This window comes from Gymnodraco acuticeps, unplaced genomic scaffold (genome assembly GCF_902827175.1).
Source record: "Gymnodraco acuticeps unplaced genomic scaffold, fGymAcu1.1, whole genome shotgun sequence".
Lineage (NCBI taxonomy): Eukaryota > Metazoa > Chordata > Actinopteri > Perciformes > Bathydraconidae > Gymnodraco > Gymnodraco acuticeps.
Genome location: NW_022989974.1, coordinates 2,978,886 through 3,002,623, shown reverse-complemented (window position 1 = coordinate 3,002,623; position 23,738 = coordinate 2,978,886). Strand labels below are relative to the sequence as shown.

The 23,738-nt window shown below is 42.5% G+C and overlaps 2 protein-coding genes across 6 annotated transcripts; one reads left to right on the top strand and one right to left on the bottom strand.

The window, feature by feature from the left end:
- The first annotated feature begins 1,086 nt into the window (after window positions 1–1,086).
- On the top strand, window positions 1,087–6,942 carry irf10 (interferon regulatory factor 10). Its single transcript, XM_034211047.1, is given in 10 exon segments — window positions 1,087–1,113; window positions 1,248–1,499; window positions 2,272–2,467; window positions 2,707–2,756; window positions 4,287–4,329; window positions 4,761–4,865; window positions 5,164–5,550; window positions 5,861–5,979; window positions 6,441–6,481; window positions 6,483–6,942. Coding segments are annotated over 9 exon segments (1,182 nt in total). The 5' UTR covers window positions 1,087–1,113; window positions 1,248–1,334; the 3' UTR covers window positions 6,559–6,942.
- zmp:0000000926 (zinc finger CCCH domain-containing protein 13) lies at window positions 6,943–23,269 on the bottom strand. 5 transcript variants are annotated; one of them, XM_034211042.1, is made up of 4 exons: window positions 22,906–23,269; window positions 13,560–13,761; window positions 8,875–10,619; window positions 6,943–8,614 (listed from the first exon to the last, which is right to left on the bottom strand). In XM_034211042.1, exons 3-4 carry the CDS (start codon window positions 10,459–10,461, stop codon window positions 8,150–8,152), a joined length of 2,052 nt encoding a protein of 683 aa, XP_034066933.1. In that variant the 5' UTR covers window positions 10,462–10,619; window positions 13,560–13,761; window positions 22,906–23,269; the 3' UTR covers window positions 6,943–8,149. The 5 variants fall into 5 exon arrangements, with proteins under 5 accessions (XP_034066933.1, XP_034066935.1, XP_034066936.1 ...); XM_034211044.1 differs by lacking the exon at window positions 13,560–13,761; XM_034211045.1 differs by lacking the exon at window positions 22,906–23,269 and having other exon boundaries at window positions 8,875–11,839; window positions 13,560–13,989.
- Between the last annotated feature and the right edge of the window lie 469 nt (window positions 23,270–23,738).

The window sequence follows — 23,738 nt, the reverse complement described above, 5'->3', positions numbered from 1 at the left end:
ATCTTTTCACATGCATTTTAATGTACTGCATGTTCTGTATTTCATCTCTACCATAAAGCCATTAATACATATTTTTGGGCAATTCATTGAGAGAATTTCTTTTAGAATTTGCAGTACAAACCAATGCATGTGCATAGTATCCACTGGTTATTGTTAATATCGATTGCATCTTGCAAATAATACTGCTTACAAGCTTGATGTTAATGCTATTTATTTCATGACGTAATCTACCTCTAGTTGTACACAGTTGCCTGGTTTATAAAGAACAAAACATAACAGTAACCAACAACACAGGTTTACACTGCCCTCTGCTGGGCAAAACTAAACTGTCTGTTTACACATCGTAATGTCACACTAGGATCCCTTTTTCATAGATAAGCGCTGTCTTATCGATCTGAACTTTGCATTTGTATTGTCCGCCTGCCTGCTTTGAGTAATGACCATAGCGTAATGACCTGATGTGTAAAGAAACGATTACATCTCCAGTTAGAACCATAAAGACTGCATGGAGGAGGCGGAGTTCATACAAAAAAGTCCCCAACTCCCACACACTTTCATTTTCACACGAACGTTTCAGTATGGTAGTTTAGGTGTGCTGTGTGTGTGTGTACTGTGTGTGTAAATAATAACGCTTATTGGTGCTGTACCATTGCCCACATGCTGACTGCTGTGGAGGGAAATGAAAAAGAGAATTTTCCAACAGAACTTCTTTTAATTTAGCAGTTTTGTTGATGATGATTGTGACCTGGCTTTTCATCCTACTTTAAATGTTGTACGATATATATATTGATATGGCTGCCATGTTTGGATCAGTCATAAGCTTTAATTATATAAAGCTTTGGTTTGCCTTCTGGCAAAGTAATATAATCCAACACAAACTAAAACGTTGCATTATACATGTGCGTAAATTACTTTCACTTAAAGACAGTCCGTTCCACTGATCCAGTGAGTAACCTGCCGGTGTGTCCCCCCTCATAAACTTCACTTGACGCGTTACATATTAAACTGTAGCTGCATGAGGAAACCGAAAGTATCAAATGATCTCTAAGCTTTCGCTTTCCCTTCCAAGAGCGCACTATACATTTAGTAAGGACTTCTGCATTCACATGTGAGGTCTGTTTGTCTACAACTTTCTTTTTTGTAATCACTGCATCATATTATCAGACTTTATTATTGTGAAACTTATTTTATAGGCTTGAGTAGCATTAGAATAATTAATTATTGGAATTTGTTTTTTCGCTTGCAAGGTGCGAACGGGATTAAACTGCTCACATGCATGTCTGACATTTGGAAGTGAGGCTTTGTTCCTTGTAAAACAGCAGTCAGTGTTGGAGATGGAAGCCAAGATGCACATGAAAGAGTGGCTGGTAGCTCAGATAGACAGTGGGAGATTTGAAGGACTGTGCTGGGAGGATGAGGACAGAACCATGTTCAGGATCCCGTGGAAGCACGCAGCCAAGAAGGACTACAAGCAGACGGAGGACGCAGCTCTCTTCAAGGTCCATACTGTTTTACATTATTAAACATAACATCTGAAAGATATGGTCGGATCGCGTTTTGAATGCGTTATGTAAAGGAATTAATGTAGGAACTTCAGGCGACTGTTGTAAAGGGAGTTTCATGAAACTATTATGAAGTGTTTTTTTAAGCCCTAAGTTAACAAGTCTATACATTAATCACAAAAAACAAAAGATGTTGAGCTCCTTATTTTTCCTTATCCTTATTATATTAGGCCTTCTTATTATTAAGTAAAGTATAATAAATTATAGCCTGTTTATCATGATCTGTTATCATGTTGCACAGGTTTCAAGTAGCCAGGTTCCTATTTATTTAAATAATTATATATGTTATCTCTTTATATAAGATTAGGATTTTTATAAAATCTTTTTTTTTGTATCGTTTTCTCAAGTCCTGAAATATATGATTCTTGTTAGTTGATTGGAGAACATCTTGAATGATACCTTCATGTGCTGTATCAGATTGTAGCTCAACAAATACTCAACACATTATCTTGTTGAATAATGAATACATTGGTTTATTGAACAGATCTGTAAAATAAAGGATCATGCAAAACCACCACTGCATTCAAAAGAGATGTGCCCTTACATTTCTCAGAAAAAAGTAATTCAACAAAAAAACAAAGAAGCATTTAAAATGATCTGATTAACTACTCTACAAATTAAAGAAATCTCAGTTAATTATGACCCAATCATAAATAATTATTTCTCAATGCTGAACCTAAATGAATAACATCTAAGTCTTCACATCCAGGCATGGGCTGTGTACAAGGGAAAGTACAGGGAGGGCAGGGATAAAGCTGACCCCACCATGTGGAAGACCCGTCTCCGCTGTGCACTCAACAAAAGCACAGACTTCCTGGAGGTCCATGAACGCAACCAGCTGGACATCACTGAACCCTATAAGGTCTATTTTATCCAGCAAGATCAAGGGTCAGCCAGGCCACGAGGTAAAAGTGACGCCAAATGGCCGTTTCCTTTTAAAAATGTTTAATGGTTATTATATCTGAGCTTGTGTGGTGTGGTGTAAGAAAACAATGCACCAGAATAAAAAGAGAACAAGTTAATTCATGCAAACAAAGCAAGGAATGAAATGTGTTTATATTTATTCTTCTCTCAGCTAGCTTTTGATACGATTTTGATAGCATCGCATGCTCTCGTTTTTGTTCCCACTTGTTGCTCTCCATAGAGTTTCCCCGGACAAAGGATCAAGTGTACATCGAGGCAAAAAGGTCTCAGGTAGGTTAAAACACAAGTGCAATAGCATACCTGGGTCATTCTACAGAAAAGGTGGAAGTGCTGTCACTTACTTTTGCAGACACCAAAATATATGACGTTGACCTAATACTCACATTCATTATATATGTTGAATAAATAGAGATTGTCTTTGCAATGGTACTAAATAAAAAATGGTTTTATACATATATTGCAATTTATTTAAAATGCCAAGTTCAAGGAACTGCCTTGTCACTTTGATCATACATGGAAGTGGAGCCTATAGTTTTCATTTAACATTATTCATTTTCAATAAATAAATCTCATTCATAATTACATAACATTACAAGCATTAAATATAACACTGAAATGGTAAAAGAAAACGCAAGTTAGTATTAATAATATCCAATAAATGTCAGTCACCCAAAATTACGTCATTGGTGTTATTGCTACACAAAACGCTTTTATTTTGAAGTAATGTACTGTCTCTGAAGTGCCTCCTGTAACAAGAGATCATTTGAGACAGTGCAATGGACAAAGACATAAGGAAAGTCAGATACTTCTTACTTTGTTTGTTAAAGGTGTCATTTTATCTTCAAATTTTACATGCGTCTTTCAAGTCTGTCATTAGTGTTACTCATTGCATAGCCCTAGGGGTGAACATTTGAATGGGAAAATGTATTGTATTGAAGAGTTCAACGATTTTGATATTGACTGAAGCCACATTTGGTCTGACACATTGCAGCCATTTTGTTAAAATGGTAGTGTTTTCTCCAAATTGTCACTGGTGTTACTCTTCTTCCTGGTAACACGTAACACCAGTGACATTCCTATACAAATAAGCTTTGTATAAATTATAAAAATAATAAAAATACTTTAAGCTACTTGTTGTGGATTCATCAAGTTAAGAGTTAGTTATTGCTATTTAACAGGTTTTAGATGTGTTTAGAAGGAATATATTTCAGCAAATTTGTATCACCCAGATTCCACCTTTTCTGTAGAATGACTCACCTACACTACCTTAACATTTGGTTACTGCATGCTAATTTAAGAGTTTCTTTTAATTTCCCTTCTTTCTGTCAGTGTTTAGAGTTTTTGAAACAGGTGGATATCAGGGATGAAAATCTGATTTTGCTGGCAAAGATATAAAAACACAAAAAGAGACAATTCCAGTGAAAAGATTATGGATGTATTTATTCTTAGTGTCTCCTGGTAAATATTTTCTTTTTTGATACTACCACTATGAGTCATAGAGCCAGAAATGTTCAAACCCGACAGTACAGTACGTTTAGCAGGTTTGACTATTGGTTGTAATTTAATGCTTAGACTTTGTATGAGTGGCAACATTTGTTGGAGCTTTCCACATCCATAAAGAGATGCTGATCAACGGTGTGTTTTTGGCAGCAGAAAACGTTTGGGTTGTTCGGGAAAATCAATTTAAAGTGCTCTGATCTCTACAAAAAAAAAAAGAATTCTGATCCTTATACATTAATAAGCCATAAGCTTCATACTCTATTAAACATTTTTTTGTTTTTGCATATTCATTGTCAAAAGGAATTGTTTCATACAAGTAACGAAGACTTCAAACCACTGACTGGTAAGGTTCACACACACACACACACACACACACACACACACACACACACACACACACACCACACACACACACACACACACACACACACACACACACACACACACACACACACACACACACACACACACACACACACACACACACACTGATACTGTTATGTTTAGGGATGATCCAAAGCTAAAAATGGGAAACTATAATTATTCAAGTCATGAAATGTTTATCATCCCTGTCAAAATCTCGAGTCCCTATGGTGAATTACTTAATATATAAAATTAACAAATATAAATGGACCCCGCTTAATTTGAAGAAACAGCACCTAACTACTGCCCCGTGTTCAGCCCTCATCTTAACGTTGGTAGGAATTTTACTTGTGAACTTGTATTTTACTGTTACAATGTACAGTAATGAATAATCTCTCTACTCTGCTTTAGATAATCTGATGAGAGAGCACATGTATTGTGAGCTCACAGGAAAAAAGACTCTAAATCAGAGCCCTGCTCCTACGACCTTTCTTACCTCTACACATACTGTATCAGGTGAGTTCATGGGATAGTGCATGTTAATAACTGTGCAATATATACCTGGCTGCTATATCTTCAGAACTGTTACAGGATGTATATTTTGTAAATTGTGTAATTTATTTAACTTTTTTATCTTTAATATTTTTTTTTATGCATGCTTCTTAGTTAACATTAAGCTGTCTTTGGCTCTTTTCTGCTGTAACAAACGTAAATGTCTCCTCTGTGAGACGAATAAAGGTATTCTGATTCTGATTCAAAAAATTCAAAAAACTTAACATGCCACTGTATGACCTGAAACACTTTGTGTGTGCAGACTTTCGTATGCAGGTGACGTTGTTGTACCAGGGCCACAGTGTGACGAAGGTGTGCACCAGGAGCCCAGAGGGGTGCTTCATCCTGCAGGGCCACGTCCCCTTGGGAAACGAACAGATCTACGGGCCCTGCACCGCCCAGCAGCTCTCCTTCCCGTCCCCGGATGCTGTATCTCTGCCGTCGTGTATGGCTGAAGCAATGAACCGCCTTCTTTGTCATCTTGAGAGGGGGGTGCTATTATGGGTGGCCCCAGACGGGGTGTTCATCAAGCGGTTTTGCCAGGGCAGGGTGTACTGGAGCGGTCCCATGGCCCAACACACCGACCGGCCCAACAAACTGGAGCGAGAAAAGACCTTCAAACTGCTTGACATACCCAGATTTCTCAATGGTAAGAGGGTGCATGAATATATAAAATAATAAATGTAGTATCAGCCAATAAAAAGCAGTTTGATTGAATTAGTTAGTCATAAATCAAGACGCTAATTGTTGAGGATTCTTTACGGCTTACATTATTGCTCTATGCAAATGCACTATTTTAATTTAATTTGTATAGCACTTTTCCTAATGCTCAAAGACGCTTTACATAAAATCAATCATCAGCACAAAGGTGGAGAAGTGGCAAACAAGCAACGCTAGCATCCTCTCTCACAGCAATCTCTAATAATATATATATAATAATATACAATGTTTTTGTACAGAGCTTCAGTGCTGTTTACAGGGGGAGGGACCTACACCTACTTATGAGATTGAGCTTTGCTTCGGAGAGGAGTACCCAGACCCCGACATACCTAAAAACAGAAAGCTGATAATGGCGCAGGTTTGTTATTTGACTAAATGTAATATTTCAATGTTTGATGTTATCCTTGAAATAAGGGATTTAGTTTAGACATACATTACTTTCATATTTTCACCTCACATTCACTTTGTAATTTCTATTGAACATTTTCATTACCCAGTTGGACGCCTTGTGCAGGTTTCTCTGTTAAATTATAATTACAGTTTTGTAGACAAAAGGATGTACGTTTCATTCTTTCTTGATTCTGTCACATACCTGCATTTTAAGTTGTATATTCTGTTTAAACTACTCTATGAAGTGAAATAATACTTAAAGTGTACTGTCAACAGTGTGTCACTGTGATTTGCAGTCATGGGTTTGATCCACCATGACACAAAGACACAAAGAATCGTGCAATTCTTCTCTACATGGAAGTGCAGCTGTAATTCTTTGCCAGTAGATGTCCTCAAAGGCATACTGATTGATACTGTCCTGTTTGCCAGGTGGTGCCCTTGTTTGCAGTGGAACTCATGCAGAGGTTCAACTGTGAAGACCGAGGATAAGCGGCCGATTCTCACCTCCAACACAGGAGGACAGGGGAAGCTACCTACACCGGGTTAGCCATGAACAATATACACATGTGGGTAACTGAAGCCTCATTCCTTCCCCTGTCATCATAATGAAATATATCCTAAGAGCAGAGCAAACAATATAGAGTATTGAATGAAGAAACAATTGTGGTTTTGCATTATAGATCTTTCCTGCAATGCATGAAAGGAATTTCTTTATGCTTATGTATTACCTTATATTAATTTCATTAATCAGCTGTTGTCAAACCAGATTTCTTGTTTCACCAATAAATCATGCTGATAAGATTGTATTTATGTAAAAAAATATGCTTGTATTTTTTGCAAACCTCATATTCAGCATCTGTAATAAATAATAATTTAAGTGTTCAGTACTTGACACATGCAGAGAATAAATTCACACATTTAATTAAATCTATAAAGCTTTTTTTCCTTTATTTCTAGCGAACATCATAGAACAGATTCACAATTTTTAAAAATATACATTTTTGTAGCTATAACATTTAAAAAGAAAATCCACAGGTAAGGTTTTTTTTAAATAAAAAAAACACAAAAACTAAAGTGAGAGAGTGTGCTGAATCAGAGGAGATACCCGTATCTGAGTTTAAAATACTTTCATCATTTTCCCTGCCTTCAAACAAATACAGTACATAAAAAAATGAAATGGGAACCGAAGCGTACAAGGGGTCAAGAGTGTTCACAAAGCATCATGTTCCAACTTGTTACTAGCACCATTACTCGTCAGCCATACTGCACTTCCTACTCTTTCCATCATTCTGTTTTTAATGGAAAAACACCATGAGTGTCGAGGCGATGTGGCACAGACCTGTCTGTGTGGGCGGGATTGTCTGTTACGCAGTTTTCATTAGTGTTCTCCCTCTCTCAGAGAAAATGTTAAGAACATATTGGAGGGTAATGCCTTGAAGAACAATCATTTGTTTTAAATGACACCCAGTGATGAGAATAAAAAAAAGGCTATAAGTTGCTCATACATTCACATTGCCTGCCTAGGCCGACATGTAGACATCGGCTCAGCTGCAAGACAATTAAAGAAACAAAAAATGCATCGCGAAATCGACAAAGAGATTGCATTAAATCTGTTTAGCATATGTACTGTATTTAACATCTGCAATGTAATATATATAGTCAACCTTTGTTCATATATATCTGCACTTCTTCAATAGCGTTTACTTTCATAACACTGATTGGAAGTCAATACCCTGCAGAACACACTGTCATTAAGTAGGTGTGTGCGACAACCATTACAAAAACAGTGAACACAGACAAGTGCTTGATTGTCTCACTAAATGTCTTCAGTGTCTGTAAGGAGCCATCTAGGGATCCTTCTGCTGCTGCTCCTTTTAGGGGTGTGCTAAGTAATGTTGAGGGGAAGAAAGGAAAGGATAGGAAAGGAGGGTGCAACAAGGACCAGACTAGGGAGGGGGTTAATATTTTGGGCAGCAGAGTGGGCACCCGTAAATTGCGTTTTCCTTTTTTTGTATTCCTTCCCTGCAACCCTACCTTGAGGTCTCTCCATTGTCTTCTTGGTGGGTGCAACAGAGACTAGGAGGGTGTGTATGTGCTTATGTGTGTGTGTCAGTATGCATATATGCATTTCCAAGTTTCTACTGCCACTTCATTAGCTTGGAACCATGAGGTAAATCCATGAGGCTTTCATCAGTGCCGGTTGAGGGTAGGGTATCCGGGGCAGACCAGCGCCGTTTTCGCAGACGTTGCTGCTCCTGAGCAGGGGGGACTGCAGCCAGCGCCCGCCGAGGGGCCGGTGCAGCAGGAGGTGGGTGGTGAGAGAGAGGGGGGGGGGGAGGTGGAGGTGGCATCTCCTCCCTGTGCAAGCTGCTGGGATCTCCTGCAGCCCTTGGGGGGAGTTGCGTGCGATGGGCCCTGGAGCCAGTACGCGTGCGTGTCCGGTGGGTTTGGGTGGGGGTGGGGGTGAGAGCCAGGCAGACATCGCCTTCCATGAGCTGGCGACAGGGCAGGCCGTACAGCTGTGAGGTTCTCTGCGGGCAGCAAGAAGACCAGCCTCGGTCCTGCACAAAGAATGGATACTCCACCAAGACCTTCAGTAGCTCCTACAGAAAAGCACAACAATGTTATACACTCAACAAAGAGGGATTCAATGTCTGTAATCAGAAAGTTAATAACACCTCAATGTGACTTTGGTGTGCAATAAAGTGTGTTAGGAATTAGATTAAAGATGGGTAATCTACAGCCTCAACTGCACTACATTAACAATCATCTTTCCATGCAGTTTTTTATGAAATTATCTTCTGATTGTGCTGGTAAAAACATATCTGCTACTCAAATGAAGATATTTTAGGATAAAGCTGACCTGAGTGTTGCGGTCTGTGAGGTGGACCTGCAGGTGGCTGAAGCCCTGTGTGCTGCTGGGGGAAATCAGCAGCACAGTGCAGGTGCTGAGGTGAAACTCGGGGGAGGTATCTGCGCTCCTCAGGAAGTCTTCGGTCCGCAGCTCCTCCACCTGCTTCAACCGGCCGCTGGCCAACTCGATCAGAGAACCCTTGGTGAAGTGAGGTAGGAGCGCAGGGGGTGAGGATGGGTGAGGGGTTGGGGGTGAGGTGTGAGCATGAGAAGGAGATAACTCTCTCCCTCTTTCTCTATCCCTTCGTCTCTCGCGCTCAGTGTCTCTTTCTTGGTCATGTTGAAGGTGCTTTTCTTTGTCTTTGCCTCGCTCCCTGTCCCTTTGTAGGAGTTTTTCTCTGTCTCTTTCTAGGTCTCTGTCCCGGTCTCTTGGTGACCTGTCATGGCTGTTATGCAGACCCAGGGGGGAGTGAGGGGAGTTCCTTACACTGTGCTGCCTGGGTACTGGCTCCCTGTGCAGGTTGTACAGAGCGGTTCCTGAGGGGCTGTAGAGCGGGTAGGGCTGGACCTGAGGGCTGGGGTGGCCCACCGATCCTAAGGAGTAATAGATCTGGGCCTCAGCTGGTGTGACCCCTAGGGAGTCCAGGAGACCCCCTCTACCTCCCCTGGGGACTGGTCCCAGGGGATGGAGACTGGAGGAGAGTAAGCTGGTCTTAACTATCCCATGTGTATGTCTGTCCTGCAGTGAGGAATGTGTCTCAGGGCCCTCCTGAGCTAGAGAGTCTGACAAATAAGGCCCTCCAGTATGGACACGGGATGTTAGATCCTCCTGCTGTCTCCGTCCACCGTTGGTATGGGAGCTGTGTGGACCCATGTCCAGCCTGGCTCTGCTGCTCTCGTTCCCATAATCTCCTGAGAGCAGAGACCTGGAGGTTGAGGCAGTCCTGCTGCCAGGCCCCTCTAGGCCATTGAGCCTCTTGCCCAGGTATCTATGTCTGGCTTCAGTATAACTTGGATCTTGAGGGTAGAGAGAGTGCTGGCTGAACAAGTAAGAGGGGGAGAAGAGAGGGGAGCTGTTGTCCCGCCGGCCACTGTTGATGTAGGACCAAATCTCTCTAGAATCGGCTGGGTAGGGAGTCTTGAAGGAGGAGGCGGCAGAAGAAGATGGGGAAGGTGGCAAGGAGAGGGGGCCTTCCCCTCTGAGCCACCTGGAGTGGTGGGGCAAGGCTGAGGAGAGAGGATCATCTCTCCAAGCGGGAGACCCTGAGCCCCTCCTCTCTCCAATCTGCCCTGGGAAAAGGGGGAGGGAGATGGAGGGAGAGTAGCCCAGATGCCATGGTAGGGGCAGGGGGAGGCCTGGTGCTGGAGCAGGAAGGGGTGGAGGAGTATGTAGGAGATGGGGGCTCGGGTTGATCAGAGCTCGCTCCCTGTCGCTGGCCTCCCTGCCCCCCTCCCCTCCCCCTGTGCTGGACCGACTCCGGAGCGGCACAGGGGGTTTAAACTCGTCCAGAGGGGTGTTGTGTTCGGACGATCCTTGCCGAGATTCCCTTTTTTTGGGAGGGAGGCACTCTTTGCCGCGGTCGGGGCTGGGATTCATGGGTGGGCTCCAGCGGCACTGGGGGCCCCCTGTGTGTGGGTGTAGGTTAGGTCACATGGGCCTCACGGGAGAATGAGGGGGGCAGACAGAGAGGGACGCTGCTACACAGCATCACTGTCAGATCACTGTTGATTCTTTACGATTGAAGCGCCACTCACCTAGAGAGAGGATGAGAGTGGACAGAAACGGAGATAGAGAAGGTAAAAGGGAGGAAGGGGACAGAAAAAAAGACAGATTTAGTGAGGACACAGAACAGTCTGCCAGGTCCTGGCGTCAGTTGTGGTTAAGACCCAGCTGTCAGTCCAGTCAGACATGCAAACAAACATTCAGCAGCATCAGACAGATGGCCAGAAATCAGCTATTGACTCTCTTTTATGAACTTCTTTAAGAAGGTTAGAAACTAGCTTTCTGATAGCTCTCGCTAATTAGTCATTACCTATGAGCACTGCGGTGGGACTGAAACTACCCAGCTTACTCGTTTCATTCAAACACATTACTCCCACATGTGGACTAAAAATATATTTTGTTGCCAATGAAGTTCAGAGGCAGCACAGTATGTGTGTGTAGAAAAAAACCTCACACACACACAAAGAGCATTCACAGCAGGAGAGTTTTCATCTCTGACTCTCAGGGGATGATTGGAATATGTAGATATGTTTTTTGTACCACTTTCATGAACCACCCCCACGACACCCCCGGGTGTTCTCTGTATTCTTCAGTGTATGAGCTTACTACTAGCACCCCCCACCCCTTCTCTTTCAGACACACATGGACAGCTACAGACACACAAATACTCCCTCAGGCGGCAGTACTTACTCCCCCAGTGATAGGCAAAGCTGGTCACCACCCACCCAAAAGCTGACAAAAACACTGTTGATATTACCAACAGTTGTTGTGGATACAGGATATGTGTCTTTGCATATTAATTGTGTGTCACAGCAGGGGTGTGGAGAAATGTGTGTGATTGCTAGTGTGTGTGCATGCGTGTGTGTGTGCCATGTTTGTGTGCATGTGCAATCATTATTATTTTTTTCAAAGAGAAATGTGTGTTTGTTTGTTTAGGTCTCTGTGTGCGTGATTGTTTGTGTTTGAGTCCTCGAATGTGTCAGAGATTTAGCAGCCTTGTTTCATTCAGTGAGAAGTGCGGGGGAGCTCTACTAATTCTTCTCCAAGCGTTTTAAATGAGCTCTTTTGAAGTGATGGTTGCCGCAAGGCCAGCCCAGCTGATCGCCCCGCCACCGCCGCCACCATCTCTGCTCCCGCCGCCGCCACAACACCACAGTACTGTGCTGCCACTCAGGCCCGCACTCACCCGCAAGTCTGTCTCAACAGCCAACTCCCTGCCGTCTCCCCATCCACCACATTGTCACCATGGCAACTGTGTCCACACAGACACACACACACACACACACACACACACACACACACACACACACACACACACACACACACACACACACACACACACACACACACACACACACACACACACACACACACACACACACACACACACACACACACACACACACACACACACACACACGCACACACACACACGGTTGGAGAGGTTAGATGAGGATACTCCATGGAGAGGCGGGTAAACTGTTGCTCATCAAGTGACTTGGTCCAAAAACAGAATAAGTGTTAGAGTGGAGCAAGCTCTTTGTGCATCTGAGTGTAAAACTGAAAACTGGGTGGTGGTGAGAGGAGGGAGATTTTATTGTCCCAGACACTGACAGGACGGGTGTGATGTTGTAGAAGGTGGGAAATACACGTTACTGTTGTGATGTTAACCTCGAAAGTCCAATTTAGGGGAACTTGGTTGTCAGTTCCCCTGAAAGATAACATGGCCTTCTGTGAGCCAAGAAAACCCAGTGACTTTTAGGGTCAATGAAAACAGCTATTCCTTTAAAAAAAAAAAAAACTGCCTTCAGATGGCAGCAGAAATCAGGTGTGCTTTTTGTAATGGACATACATATTTATTTATATCAATATTTTCCTAAAATAATTAATATTTCGTCAAATGATGTGTGATGATCTCATCAAGCTAATAAACCAGTTAATATTGTGAGAGTAAAAGCTTGAGAACCTGCATAGTTTAGCATTTATTTGACTAAATAGAAAAAGATAAACGACAAATAAACATATTTTGCCAATACAGATAGATGGCTTAGGTTTTTAAGAACTTATAAAATCCATGCCGATATCTTAAAATAAATGCTTAAGTTAGACACATCATTCAAAATACTAACTTTTGACCAACTTATCACTTTAATAAAAATGAAAAGCTCTACTCTATGTTGGCTGCACACGAACACTGCACACAAATCCAGATTTCACACAATACAAAAAACTCGATTTCCATATTTGTCCTCAGATGACCCTGACAGCCTTGTAATTTCGCGGGCCCTTATAAAAAAGGTTGTCAAAATAGACCTAATATAAACTTGCCAAAAAAGTACAAGAAAACAAAGAACATTATTGTGCATGTGGAGGAGTTTGCAGAGACATATATTTGAACAGAATACTCCTACACCGTGGAGAGATGCACGTAGAGAGTTACTGTAAGCTGGAGCTACTGTTCTTGTAGAATTTAAATACATAAAAAAATTATGAAAAAATGCAATGTCCTTCCAATTAATACTCCTCTATACTTTTGACTTGCTTTGTGAGCATGATACAATCTAAAAAAAATTAACAATTAAATTGCTTGAAACTGAAACAAAATAATTGTTTTTATATTAAATTGTAAAATGCTTACATTCCTGTTCTTGCTCTTAATTCATTTTCAAATGTGTCATGCGTATTTGCACCGCTCCACATCATCCCGCCTTTTTCTCTACATGCATTTCTCAGGAGAACTGTCAAACTTGTCTTTTTACTCTTTGCAGCAAACCCTTAGAAAAACCGGACTACCAAACATCCCTCTAGTTTTGCAATCCAAATAAAACATCAATTGATAGTTCAGTATGCTAATTGCCAAACAAAAGCACTCCACAACAGCTCTCTTAATCCAAAAGAACATTTAGAGAGCGTGGGAGCAGGCGGCAGGTTGATGGAGTTGGTTTCTTGTTGTGATGTGATGTGAGACTGACCTTAGAGCAGGCTGAGCAGATGTCCCAGTCTTGGTAGTCATTCATATTCCAATCCTCCTTGGGTCAACCCACTCCTCAGCTCCTCACTGGGCAACACTGCTCCTCCACACTGCCGCCACTCACAACACCCGCAGCAATCAGCAGCCTCCAGCTACACACTGCCTCTGATCTCCGATTGAATAACACCAGCAAGCCCACCAAACTGAAGGAAAGAACTGAGTGCCTGTTATCTGTCTCTGTGTCTGCTGTATATGTGACTGTGTGTGTGTGCCAAGAGTGTGTGTGTGTGTGTGTGTGCGCTTGTGTGTTTGTGCTTGAGTGTGCAAAGGGCTGAGGAAATGAGTAATATCTAGCAGTGAGAAACATGTCTGCTATGCAGAGCCACACAGGCAGACCAGTTGCTGCTGCCGCCCACTTGCTTTAATCACTGTGACACACACATACACACACACACACACACACACACACACACACACACCACACACACACACACACACACACACACACACACACACACACACAACACACACACACACACACACACACACACCACACACACACACACACACACACACACACACACACACATACACACACACACACACACACACACACACACACACACACACACACACACACACACACACACACACACACACACACACACACACACACACACACACTATATGGGCGAACACAAACACTCAAGGATGCAGCACATACAGATTATATATTGGGCGGTATATGTTGACTATATGCCGTCTTGTACTGGTGGAAGGTATGGTTTCTACTTAAGTTTCACCAGGTAATTGTATCCTTTGACATGACAAGTCATTAATAAATCAATTAATAATTCATTCATTCAAATATTAAGCAATATGTCTGAAGACATTTTGGCACATATAAGAGGGGGAAGGATGAAGGGGAGGCAGAAAGACATTTGATAACAGGGAGGCTCATCCCACACACACTCTCAGAGTTAGGCTTTTGCTGCTGCCTCTGACTCAAAAGTAAACCTCATATTTATCAAACACACACACACACACACACACACACACACACACACACACACACACACACACACACACACACACACACACACACACACACACACACACACACACACACACACACACACACACACCCCACACACACACACACTATACGTATTCTCCTTGTTTTCATCTGAATGTGTGTCCTTTGTTCTCATCAACGCACTTAAAGATTTATGAATACGTTTTGATTTGACTTAATATGTGTGTTTAACAGGAGATCTCTGAATGAAATGCCTCAGTGATTCAGGCAGGGCAAGGGAAGTGTGTTGGTATGGCTTATCATGACTGAATTGGAGAGATCAGTGTCGTTCATTCACGGCAACAAATCAGAAACCTGTCTGTACAAAAACCTTTTCAAGAATAATAAAAAAGCACACGGTTAGAAATGCAATGCAATGCAAATAACACCGTTGGCTTCTTGTCAAATAACAGGGCCAAACCTCAGTTCAAACAAGCTTATGTTAATTACCAGTGCAGAACTGTAATAAAGGAACAAACATATAAATTGGAGCAGAGGGAGAAATAGGATTTAATGAAGCAATTAAATTATTATTGCTGGTGAATTGTAAAAGATCTTTATGTGCTTTGTTTCAAGAGCAATACAGGCAACTCAACCTTTCAAACAGAACAAAATGCAGACATGCATCAACCAATGTTTTCCTAATGAGATGTTAACCTTGTCTAGCATCCCAACCTCAATGGTTTGGTAAGCTAATTGTATTTAGATGTGTGTGCAGACACATCGGCACGAAGGCCGCATTGAAACCCTCTCACAGTGTGTGACAATTGTCAACCAAGTCTCCCGTTGACATTTAGGAGATAATTTGTTCAAACTGAATGTTTCTGTGGTTGTGTGGGCACAAGCGCTGTCTGCTCTAGCAGTATTTGTGTAGGTTCATTATAAATATCAAAGCTGATAGAGTGAAGATGCTGATATTTTAATTTCAGAGCATCTTGGTTTAAATTAAATAATATTGTTAGCCACTACGGGTCACTACGTGATGAAAAATGAATGGAAAGGTAATGATCATTCAGTCTTGATGAACAAAAGTAACAACAATATGTACATTAAGCTGTGAATAGAAAAAAATCTGAAAGATGAAAAAAAAATCCATCTGTTTATGATAACATTAATTCATATTCACTAAACATGATCAAAAAGCCAAGATTGTGTTGTATCTTACTGCTTTGGTGAAAGCTTGTTTAGAAACAGGAAATGCTTAAATCTACTCTATTAACCCTTATCTGTTTAAATATATTTTTTAAACGTAACAGCTGATTTGAATGGAGGGTTTGCAGCATGTCAAAATAAAGAGTATATTAAACAAAATGCTCCATGCTTGCAAGCTGACAGATTGTATTTAACAATGTATACTAAATGGTCCCATACAAAATGGAACAAGATACAATCCTACGTAAACAACACCTTTTTTACAAATAAAATGTAAACTGAAGTTAGTGAGAAATTACAATTTGTATATTATAAGCACATTAGGGTAATACATAAAATGAAGTGAAGCAAATCAAATAATGACTTCCTCCTAAAATCATGACATCTCTGCCACGTAGTCAGCATTAAGTTAAAACAAAATGTGATTGTACAATTTACATAAATTGTGTATTCAGTGCTTGATATACATTTAGATGTAATAGTCAGTCATAATGAAAGAGGAGAAAAGAGAACAAGGACTGAGATATACAAATGACTATTATGCTCTACTCGTGCAGCACACTTTGATATTAAGCATTATTGAACATGCATACACGCAGAAAGGCCAACATTAACATGAATACAAAACGCACAGTAGAGTCCCACTGAGACATTAGGTGCAGTCTTTCTCCATCTAATGCTTGCGGTTCCTGTCTGTCTCTCTCTAGCTGGTGCACTATTGTCACCTGCCCATCACACACACACACACACACACACACACACATCACACACACACACACACACACACACACACACACACACACACACACCACACACACAACACACACACACACACACACACACACACACCACACACACACACCACACACACCACACACACACACACACACACACACACACACACACCACACACCACACACACACACACACACACACACACACACACACACACACACACACAGGGTCAGGCTTAGACAAGAAAGGTCAGATGAGTCACACTACACCCAACAAATCATAGTGGTGGAAGTGTTAAGTAGCAAAAGGCTTCCACAGGTGAGACTTTAGAGACTGGATTTACTTCCCTCTCCTCGTCACTTTCTATTGAACACAAGACATGTTTTACTACTTTATGATTTATTTTTTCTGCAACCAAAACACCATACTGCTTCTTTTATTTGTGTCCCTTCCTCATGCGTAGCCTCGTGTGGGGTGTCTGATCACGTTTCAGGCTGAGAGGGGGATCTATGATGGACATCTGATGCAGCAGAAATTTGTTGCTGAATGTAACAGATCTGAACAGAGGGGAGAGTAGAGGAGAGTGTGGGGGGGGGGGAGGGTGTAGAGGACACACTAGATACAGATAGATAGATGGAAAGTTGGAGTGACGGCGGGAGTTGGTGGGGGGGAGGAGGGGAGTACTACTAGCCGTGTGTGGTGGCTTACTCCACAAGGAGCTGAGTTAAGCTGATAAAAGTACCGGGTGATACGGTGTAGCTTATTGGGCAAAAGGCCAGGTCAGCCTTCAGGGCCGTGACCCATTCTTCGACAGGATGAGCCAGCAGCTCTGCACGCAAAGACTCATTCTAAGATTGACTCCATGTGGGAAATGTGCTCACTCTTGACACACTTGCACACATTGCCGTCGCACAAATTGTTGACGAATAAGACCAACAGCGTGTGCCATGGGTGCAGCAAACAAAATTGAATATAACTTTCTGGAAAGCAGAGTTGTAAACAGAGTGTGCTGAATATTGCCGGAAAAGAGCTGATTGGAGGAGAGTAGAACAGTGTGAGTGGTGCAGACTAGAGGGTGACGCCTGTAATGTATTGCTGGGTTAATCCTGGTACAGCCTAAGGAAGGCTTAGTATAGTTCTGGGAGGAAATCCCCCTGTGTAGTGGTACAGGCCATTAGCCCCTTGGGTATAAATAGGGCAGCCATGGCTCCTTAAGCTGGCTTTTACGCAATATCAGTTAAAAATATGACTTGACTAATTACATGCAGGTCAGCCAGTCAGCAGAAGCAAAAATTCCTCCTCCTCGTTCTCCTCTTCCTCTGACCATGGCAGACTGCTGCAGTGTCTCTGCTACACAAACACATACACCGCCTGCACATGCAAGTGCGCATGCAAAGGTCAACAGGGAACAAATGGAACAGTTCAGAGGTATTCTGCAAACCTTGTGGCTGACATTTTCTAAGGCGGGTGTCATGTTGTTGTCATTCAATGACATTTAAGTGTCTACTGATGGGAGTTTCATTTCTGCACTTTTCCACTGTCTCAATCTGATGCAGGATCTGCACCAGCTACATTGTTAACCACAAGGACATGGCTTTGGTTCAATTTGTTGGACTCATATGAATCACAAACACTCTTAAATAACCATCAAATGGTTACAAAGCTATGTCAAGTTATTCTCATTCATGCATTCTTGCTGCTCACTTATTATTTTGTTTTTCAACTTTTGACATGCTCAACTTCACTGGCTCACAGGTAGCAGTCGCTCTCACTAGTTTGTGACATGATTATCTCAACTCGGAGCCCTTGATGCGAGTAGTACTCTCACGCTATGAGATCCGTCGCTTCCAAGGGGGTTTAAGAGAAGAGGAGAGGGGAAACAGAGAGAGAGGAAGAGAGAGCGGGACTTGGAGACGGACACATTCTCACGGGTGTAGAAACACCGTGTGTGAAAGAGGAGAGAGATTACTTTTCATTCCAAAGATCTGTTGTTTTGGCTTTGTCCCCTGGCGACTGACAGTCAAACTGGGTTGTTTTTTTGTTGGTTCTCAGTTTATCAGCAAAATGTCAGCAAGCTGTAAGCAAACATAGTGATGACTTCTCCACTGAGAGAGCACGGCCAGGTCTCCTGTTAGAATCTCAAATGCCATTCATTTACAGAGCCACTGTCTAGACTTGTTTCAGCGATACTGTCTGGAGTACCTTTATCACTGCTGGCATTCAAGGCAATATTGCTATACACTGCCATTATTGCTTTTGCTCTACAACCCCTCCTACACCAAATCTGCTGCCGAGCCACACACAGTCACAGCCATTTACTCAACACACGGCTCATGCTGTTTGTTATCGAGGGTGCTGTAAATTATATTGAAGTAGGATTCAGTGGGCTTAATGCTTGTTTTCAAAATCAAAATAGGGAGAGTCCCTCTTGAGAGAAAACCTTTATCACACAGCTTTTTCATAATCTCTGCTAATAACCACACAAAAAGCAGTCAAATTAAATTAGAGAAAGATGTTTCGCTGAGTGGTTTAAATGTTACGAGTGATAAAAAAAGAATTGAATAGGGAAGGATTGCATGGAAAGGAAATACAATACACATCTACTTCAGGACAGGCTTTCAGGACACTATTGATGCTACAGGATGTCTCAGATGTTACACTTTCAGTGCAGTGATACCAAATCTGATACTGTGCAATATCTTCTTTTTGTGCACGTTGAGTCCGTCCGTATGAAGGAGGAGATGAACTGATGGGCTACAGCAGGCAGAGAGGGCGTGGGTGTAAGTGGTGGGTGGTAAGGTTGAAAGGTCATTGACCCTTATTGTAGATAAAGCGTGGAGGAGGAGGAGAACATACTGCGTGATCACACAAAGGTTGCAGAACAGGGCTAAAGAAAACGATCTGTAGGAACACAAACAGCCAAGAAACAGCTCATATAACTGACAGATTGCGTACGCTCACACACTCACGCACATTTATAAGCATACATACGCACATATTCTTTTCACCCATAAATGGGTCTGAATGTAAATGCATCCAGCTCCCTCTCGTGGGACAACCTCATCGACAGGTGTGTCTGTCACCTTGAAGTAGTCTAGCATGGTGTCAACTGTATTCAAACACCTGCCTCTGTTTGGGATTATTTATTACACTCCTGGCTCCTCAGCTGAGCTCCCAAGCCAATTCCCATCAACTGTGAGAGTGCTGATCTGGGAACAGCTGACAAGAAGGTCTCCTTTACTGATGGAAAAAGGCCTTAAACCCAGGACTAACTCACGATCAGTATGTACCATGGGAGGGTTTGTGCATTATGTGGAAACTGTCCAATTTGTCACGGATGTAGAGCCATATATTCCTGTGTTGACACATTGCAGATACACATTGCTTGATTGTCAGTTCACTTTAGAAATACTTAAATATTGTGAGCTTCACCTTTTATATATATATTAATAATGAAGTTAAGTACAAGAGTATATTAGGGCAGTACAGTTTTTAGAATTGCCTTTGAACAGCAAAAAGGACCCTTTTTTCTTTTTTGGAGGGGATGATATTCACGAGGATATGCAAGTATGTTTGCCTTTAGGTGTGGTTTTGAGTGACAGGGTGAGTGATTATTCATCACACACCCCTGATGAGTGTTTCCCTGCTATCTGAGAGCCTAAAGAGGAACAGGGTGAGAGAGAAAATGCTTTCAAAAATAAGGTTATGTAAGGTTATGTAGTCTCAAAGGCTGAGCATGCTGCGCCCACAAAGAGTTTCAAGGGGTGAAACATCTTCTCAGAGAAACACAAGTAACATACAGCGATAAAACACACATACACACACACACACACACACAGCACAAACGTGTAGTCTCAGTGTGAATGTATACTTGACTCTAAGTTATTCCTATGTTTCTTTTACTTTCAGGTCCCCCACCACTCTCTGTCTTTCCCTTTCACTCTACTGGCTGGCTGTTTGAGAGCACACACTTAATGTGGGGGAGAGTGCTAGAGTAGAGTATATGACTGTCAACAAAAGGTGCACAGGGATTGAGTTGTGACATTTCCCCACAGTGGCCGTGTGTGTGTGTGTGTGTGTGTGTGTGTGTGTGTGTGTGTGTGTGTGTGTGTGTGTGTGTGTGTGTGTGTGTGTGTGTGTGTGTGTGTGTGTCAGTAGGTGCTGTAGGTGGAGAGACACAGCAGGGCGGGAAGGAGCGCTGTGATAATGGCCTGTCATTATATAACATGCATATTGCATTAGGAGAAGATATTTTAGGTCCAGATATTGAGTATTTATAAGTCGTTTTTTCTATGTGGGTGATCAGCACTATGCACTCTCTAAGTGGTAAGATGTGTGTTTGTGTAGAAATGTTCTGAAATGTGCTAATTTTTGTGGTTTCTTTCGAGGAGTGTGTGGGTGCAAGTAAACTAAGTGTATTATGTGTTTGTAAGTAGGGGGCATGCATGTTTTGAGATTTCTTTCATAGCTATCTGCATATCAAAACAAGTATGTGGGAATGTTGGCACATTTGTGTACAATGCGCATGAGGGTGTCTTTATTGCAAGCTCCCACTCATTATCACTTTTAGACTTCAGAGAGATCCACTTGAAAGGGGTGCCTTCTCCTTGTCGGGCGCAAACCTCGTAAGTCCCAGTTTTGATGAAAAAACACACACTCCTCTATGGGCTGAACAAGTTTTATGAAGCCACTCTGGCACAAGGTTATGGTCCTATAGGATGTGTTGTGTGGAGTCACAAAAGTGAGGCACAGCAGATACAGTCTCCGTGTGCCACTGCCTCCTCTGTGCGCCTCGCTCCATGCATGAGTGTGCCCCTGTAAAAATAGACCTCTTAAAGGGCCAGCAGCCACTCAACCTTCTCCAACAAGAGGCCTGTTCTGCTCTTCAGGGTGACAGTACTCTAAGAAACATGGGATGGGAGGGCATGCAATATATTTCATTCAGCCTACAGAAAGAGACTAGTTGTATCTCTGTTTCTTGATGTTGAAATGGATGGAGAAATATACTATCATTCAGTTTCTCTTTATCATCGTTCCATTATTCATGAGAGCACTTCTCTGGTACATAGCGAGGGTCATATAAACAAAGGATTGTATTAGTCCATTCTGTAAAATGAAAAGAGATCTGGGTTTTGAGGCCACCTGAGTACAGCTAGAGCCCCACCTTGTGCACTCAAAACGGACATTTCTCATAGCAATCTCTCAGTGACATAAGACTTCCTGTACACTCCAAATGACTGTCCTTGTAATTGAAATAAGTGAATTAAGTCTGAGGGGAGAAATGTTGTACGTTTCGCTTGAAAGACTGAGAACTGTTTGAACCTGTGAAATGTTCCTATATGCAGCATATGGGGTATCACTGCAGCAGAAGTACAGCGCCTGCTGTATTAGAAATAGATATACAGAAATCATAATCATGCACACGCCGTAGTATTTTTACATTGAGAATGGCGAGAAATCAGCAGGGCCCTGAACATAGCTGTGTTCCCCACAGAGGGATGCAGAAACGACACATTTAGTCCTTGACTGAGCGGTGTTGTAAAGTTTTTTCAGTGCATGTTCTCTCACGTACCCTGTGCACTGGTTGAATAAGGAGTTGGACTTCAGATGCCTGATGCTCCTGCACACCTGTCTTTAATTGCATAAGATCTTCCCCAGATTTCCCCCCAACATCTGCACCTCCTATTTTCTCTCTCCTCCTCCTTCTTTCCAAATGTTCCCTGGCTCGACTAACCCCACCCTCCCCAATTTCATATCAGTCCCTCTCAGTTTAAGCGGTCTCCTCCAGGGCCCCTGGCTATCTCTGGACCAGGGCTATTTAAGCCCACTGCTCTAATTTTGAAAGTCCTGATCTGCCGTCATGCTGAGTGATGAACCTCCACCTCTCCCTAGCTCTCTTTCTGTCTGTCTCCGTCTTTTTCACACGCTCCTTGTCTCTGGATCTGTCACACTCTCCCTCTTGTTCACACTCTCTCTGTCATACCCATCCACGCGCACAAACACCCCCACACACAGGTGCCGTCTTACATGAGCGTATACCACACGCTCATTCATACACACATAAACATCAACGTATACCCATTTTGGATGACATGTACCTACAGAAACTCCTGAACCTGTTTCATCAGAGCATTCAACAAACACAGCTCAGTGTTGTCATCCCTTCATACTAACACATCTGCGCTCGCTCACACACACACACACACACACACACACACACACACACACACACACACACACACACACACACACACACACACACACACACACACACACACACACACACACACACCACACACACACACACACACACACACACACACACACAACACACACACACACACACACACACACACACAGAGGAGGAAGCAGTGTGGTCACATACCTCACTGGGTGCCTTTGGGTAGCAGGTAGCAGAGAGTTTACTCATTGGATCAGGCAGCAGCAGGCACGTTGGAATATCCAGTTTTAAGACTGTGAGTCTCTTCCTCCTCTCTACTGCTCAGCCTTCCCTCCCTTCATCCTATTCCTGCCTCTCCTCCTTCTCACTCTCTAAACGCCTCTTTACTCTCTCTCCCTCTATCTCCCTGCGAGTGCGCTCTCTTTCTCTCTCCCCAGCTCGCTTGATCTCTCCAACTCCCTCCTTCCTCCTCTCTTGCTCTAAGTGACACACACCTTCTATCTCACCCTTACAACTTCAATCTACACTCATCCCTCTGAGTAAGACTCTCTGACACACAGTGACACTTGATAACTTTTTTCTTTCCCCTGCCTAATATTCTCTCTCTCTCTCTCTCTCTCTCTCTCTCTCTCTCTCTCTCTCTGGGAGTGTATAATTAGACAGAGCTCAGTGGTAATACAGTCAGGCTCATTGTGGAAGCCTTAGCATTGCTGCTCATGTTTGGCTGATAGCCCAGCGGCTTCACTCATTAACCTCCCTCGAGCTGCAGAATGGACCAGCCCACGGCTCGTGCTATTTGCTGCAACACCTCAGCTTCTTAGCCCATCAGCCAATCGCAGCCCAAAGGGATGATGGGAAAGGTGTATTTCCCGAGAACACATTTACTGTAGTTGAGAGAGCTAAAGATAATTACAAAGTTTAGACATGTTCAGGCAAATGATGCGCTACACCAGCTGGTCAAACCTGACACATTAAGGACTGGATCACAGTCATAAGGAGTCATTTCTCTATTTTGCTTAATCACTTGGTCATGATCT

What these genes read in the sequence shown, in the direction of transcription:
- zmp:0000000926 (XM_034211042.1), bottom strand. Translation starts at nt 10,461, where the DNA reads ATGAATCCCAGCCCCGACCGCGGCAAAGAGTGCCTCCCTCCCAAAAAA. An exon ending in TCACAGACCGCAACACTCAG is followed by an intron (nt 8,615 to 8,874) that starts GTCAGCTTTATC and finishes GCTTTTCTGTAG; the next exon opens with GAGCTACTGAAGGTCTTGGT.